Source organism: Pyxicephalus adspersus, chromosome 9 (assembly GCF_032062135.1).
Source record: "Pyxicephalus adspersus chromosome 9, UCB_Pads_2.0, whole genome shotgun sequence".
In the NCBI taxonomy this organism is placed as follows: Eukaryota; Metazoa; Chordata; class Amphibia; order Anura; family Pyxicephalidae; genus Pyxicephalus; species Pyxicephalus adspersus.
The window spans coordinates 565,890-570,052 of NC_092866.1; the positions used below are offsets into that span (position 1 = coordinate 565,890).

At 46.2% G+C, this 4,163-nt stretch overlaps 1 protein-coding gene across 1 annotated transcript in view; it reads left to right on the forward strand.

Moving 5' to 3' along the window:
* The window catches only part of SF3B3 (splicing factor 3b subunit 3), a gene marked incomplete at its 5' end in the record, with an annotated part of 43,206 nt that overhangs the window by 33,388 nt on the left and 5,655 nt on the right, over positions 1-4,163 (forward strand). The window contains 6 exon segments of the mRNA XM_072422825.1: positions 100-271; positions 1,303-1,460; positions 2,207-2,362; positions 2,578-2,733; positions 2,828-2,971; positions 3,565-3,687. Of these exon segments, the coding sequence (XP_072278926.1) occupies positions 100-271; positions 1,303-1,460; positions 2,207-2,362; positions 2,578-2,733; positions 2,828-2,971; positions 3,565-3,687 (909 nt within the window).

Below are 4,163 nucleotides of genomic sequence, written 5' to 3' on the forward strand. Positions count from 1 at the left end.
GTAGATTGCGAGCTCCTGTGTCGGCTCTCTGTTCTGTAGATTGCGAGCTCCTGTGTAGACCCCTCTCTGTATATCTCTGACTCCTGTGTATTTTTATAGATTGCTGATCTGGCTAATGAAGACACTCCGCAGCTGTACGTGGCCTGTGGCCGAGGTCCTCGCTCTTCTCTGAGGGTTCTGAGACACGGACTGGAGGTGAGTGTTGGGTGGCTGTATAAAGTCTTCGCATCTCCTGGATGATAAAAAGTTAATTAGGTTGAAAAAAGAAATAAGTCTATCAAGTCCAACCACTAGGGAAATAAACATATCCCAGATATAAAACCCTATAAGACATAGCTGATCCAGAGGAAGGCAAAAAAACTCTGGGTACAATTTGCCCCAACAGGAAATAATTCCTTCCTGATTCCATGAGACAATCGGATGTTCCCTGGATCAGCAGTCTCTGTTATCTTTACTTTAAATCCGGGGGACGCAGACTTGTATGTTGAAAAGGAGGATTGTATGGAAGGACAGATTTGTTTTGTATGGTGGGAGCAGATCCGTGTATGGTACTCTTGGGGTGCGGAGGAATTTTTGCATTGCACCCCTTTATTCCCAGCCAATCATAGATCAGAACCGATTGGCTATGGTGGGTTGAGTTGCTGAGCCTCTGATTCCTGTGCTGTGTCTGGAACTTGTAATCTCTTGTGATTTTGTTGTCATCTTTTGCTCAGCACAATACTAACCCTGGCTGGTACTTGGTGATGACTCCCTCCCAATACCAAGCCTTTCTTTTTCTTCCACAGGTGTGTGCTGGTGGAGGAGGTGATGGTATAACCCCCCTCCACACATACAGGTGTGTATAGATCTCTTCTCATGTCGCTTGTCACCAGGCAGATGCTGCGTTTGTGGAAGCTTCCAGTATAAAGGCTGCAGAAAGATTGTTAGAGGTTTCAATCCTCTGACCGATTCCCAATAGATTCCTCATCCATACCTTGTCTGTACAGTATAATGTGTAGTAGTATGGGCACCATACATGGGGTATTATGTCATTTATGGTGCAGCACAGATTTTAGATCATGGCGCGCCTTTATCTGGCAGAGGCTCTCTGGGGATTTCCAGGCTTTTTGAACAGAAACTTTTATTTTTTCTTTTAAAGATTTATTCAAAGTGCTGAAAAGAAATGAACCCTTTGGTCAGCCAAGATGCAGTTCTGTGATTTATTGTATTATATATATTGTACCACAATTTATTCAGCTATGCATGTGCCACCATTTGTCTCCTCTGAGGTTGGTTTGATTGGGGTTTGTTGTGTTCTCTTGTTTTCAGATGAATATGATGCGTACATCATTGTATCCTTCGTGAACGCCACTCTGGTTCTCTCTATCGGTGAGACTGTAGAAGAAGTGACAGATTCCGGATTTCTGGGAACAACCCCGACTCTGTCCTGTTCTCTGCTGGGGGAGGATGCCTTGGTGCAGGTGAGATCAGAGATGATCAGAGGATGACATGATCTTCCCCTCGGGGGCTGCAGGGAATTCATTTTCATTCTAGAAAAGGTCACCGGCGGTTTGCTGGCTTATTTTCCAGAACCATGGAAGCCATTAATGACCAACCTAGCTGAGCTCAGACCAGGGACTATTTGTTGTGTATTTTGGTCCATGTTGTACCACCCACCTGGGTGTAACCCAATGTGCTCAGTACTTGGCCCTGACCCCATCCAAAGCTTCACTGTCTCTTTTGAAAACGTCCGTATGGGCTTCTGCACATGTGTGCTATGGTCCCATCTATTCTTACAGATAGCCCATACTTATGGTGGCCTCAAGCAGCTCATCTTGTGTACAATGACCCTATTCATCCCTCTAGGCATCCCTCTAGGCAGCCTGTGTACGTTGTCCCGCATGGCTGTCTGCATAGTAATGAATTGGACCATGGCAAGCATGTGTAGGGTGAGGGGTTATTATGGGACTTAACAAATCGCTGTCCTTTGAAGACCACTGTTAGTAGTCACGATGTCACTGCTGAGGAGGATTGGCTGGACAATTCATTAATATTTGTTTTTATATGGACCTGGACAATTCATTATATTCATATATGGACCGGGCATTAGAAGTTATGGCAGCTGCATGATTTGGTTGTGTTTTGCAGTAACTTTGAGCTCCTGTGTGTTACCTGTAAACATTTTAGTGGAGTAATTCTACAATGTCTGTGTTTTTTATTATACAAGGTGTATCCTGATGGAATCCGTCACATTCGTGCAGACAAGAGAGTCAATGAGTGGAAAACTCCAGGGAAAAAGATGATTGTGAAGTGCGCAGTCAATCAGCGTCAGGTGGTGATCGCTTTGACCGGAGGGGAGCTCGTCTACTTCGAGATGGACCCCGTATGTACCCGTTATATAAACCGAATTGATTGCTTCTAACTCTCTGACCTTTGCCTGGCCCTACCCTTCACCTTACCCTTCAGACTTCCTCACCTTCCTCTTGCCCCGGCTTCTGACTATTACCTTCACATTGCCCCTGCTTCCCAACTCTTCCCCCACATTTGCCTCTGCCCCGGCTTCCCGCCTGACTCTCACCTCTCTGTTTCCTTCCCCAGTCAGGGCAGCTGAATGAATACACAGAAAGGAAGGAAATGTCTGCCGATGTAGTGTGTATGAGTCTGGCCAATGTGCCACCAGGAGAGCAGCGATCTCGCTTCTTGGCCGTTGGCCTTATAGATAACACCGTCCGCATAATTTCTCTGGACCCTTCGGTGAGTGATGATTGAAGTTATAATGGAGTTCCTTTGGCCATAGGCAGCTACCACACTTTTGTTCTTTTACTGAATGATTTCTTCTCCTCCCCAGGACTGTCTGCAGCCGCTCAGTATGCAGGCTCTCCCTGCACAGCCGGAAGCCCTCTGTATTGTGGAGATGGGAGGTGCAGAGAGACAGGACGAGCTGGGTGAACGAGGATCCATTGGCTTTCTATACCTTAACATAGGACTGCAGGTGAGAAATGGCTGCAAATGTAGAGATCAGAGCGAGCGGAAATTCCATCAATTCTTTTATTAATTTGTTAATTTATTTTCTTGCTTTCTAAATATTGGTGTTTTGGGAAGGATGTGTATTTTATACTCCTCACACCCAGGAAATAAACAATTACTGCATCTGTGTCCAGCATCTGTGTTTATCTCTTCTATGTTTGTACAGACAGCCTGCTCATAAATCATTTGCAATGGGCCAATTTATTTGGTTATAAACTTGGACCTTTAGTCTTGGCAGCTTTGTATCATCTTTCTGCAGCTTCTCTTGGTCACCACTAGAGGGAACCCATCGATCAGAGTGTTCAGTGATCATGGCGCAGGCCGAGAGAAGCTGCAGCTAAAGCGGATGTAAATGATTGGCGGTCCCATATTTAATGATCCATTTATCAGCAAAGCTGAGAAATTCAGGGATCAGCAGGAATATTAGATAAATGCTCTCCACCTTCAGTATAAAACGTAGTCCAACCCATCTCTGGCTGCATGGAGGATGTTATTAGGGGTGGGTGCTTATGAACAATAAAAGTGTAATGTTTGCATGAATGTTTTCTCTGACCATAGAACGGAGTACTGCTGAGAACTGTGCTGGACCCAGTAACAGGAGATTTGTCTGATACCAGGACCCGGTATTTGGGCTCCCGGCCGGTCAAACTGTTCAGAGTGAGGATGCAAGGCCAGGAGGCGGTGAGTATCTGTCCCACCCGGGGTTTTGTCCCCGTCCCACCCGGGGTTTTGTCCCCGTCCCACCCGGGGTTTTGTCCCCGTCCCACCCGGGGTTTTGTCCCCGTCCCACCCGGGGTTTTGTCCCCATTTCCTGTTCTCGGGAATTACACTACCTTTCCCTGTGTACAATGGGGCCAATTAATCACCATCAGTCAGCACTCTGTATAATTCTCTATGTGGGTGGGGTGGGGGGGTCCTTCCCATTATTTTGTTTTTTTACCAGTTATGGCCTTAAAGACTCCCAGCTGACATTCCTACATTCTTTGCTTATCTTCTCCCCCACAAGGCTTTCATTGAAGCACAGAATATTTAACCTCATCCCTTCCTATCCATGGTCCCTATGATTAGATCTTTCCCCGGATCCCTATCCATGATCCCTATGATTGGATCTTTCCCCCGATCCCTATCCATGGTCCCTATGATTGGATCTTTCCCCC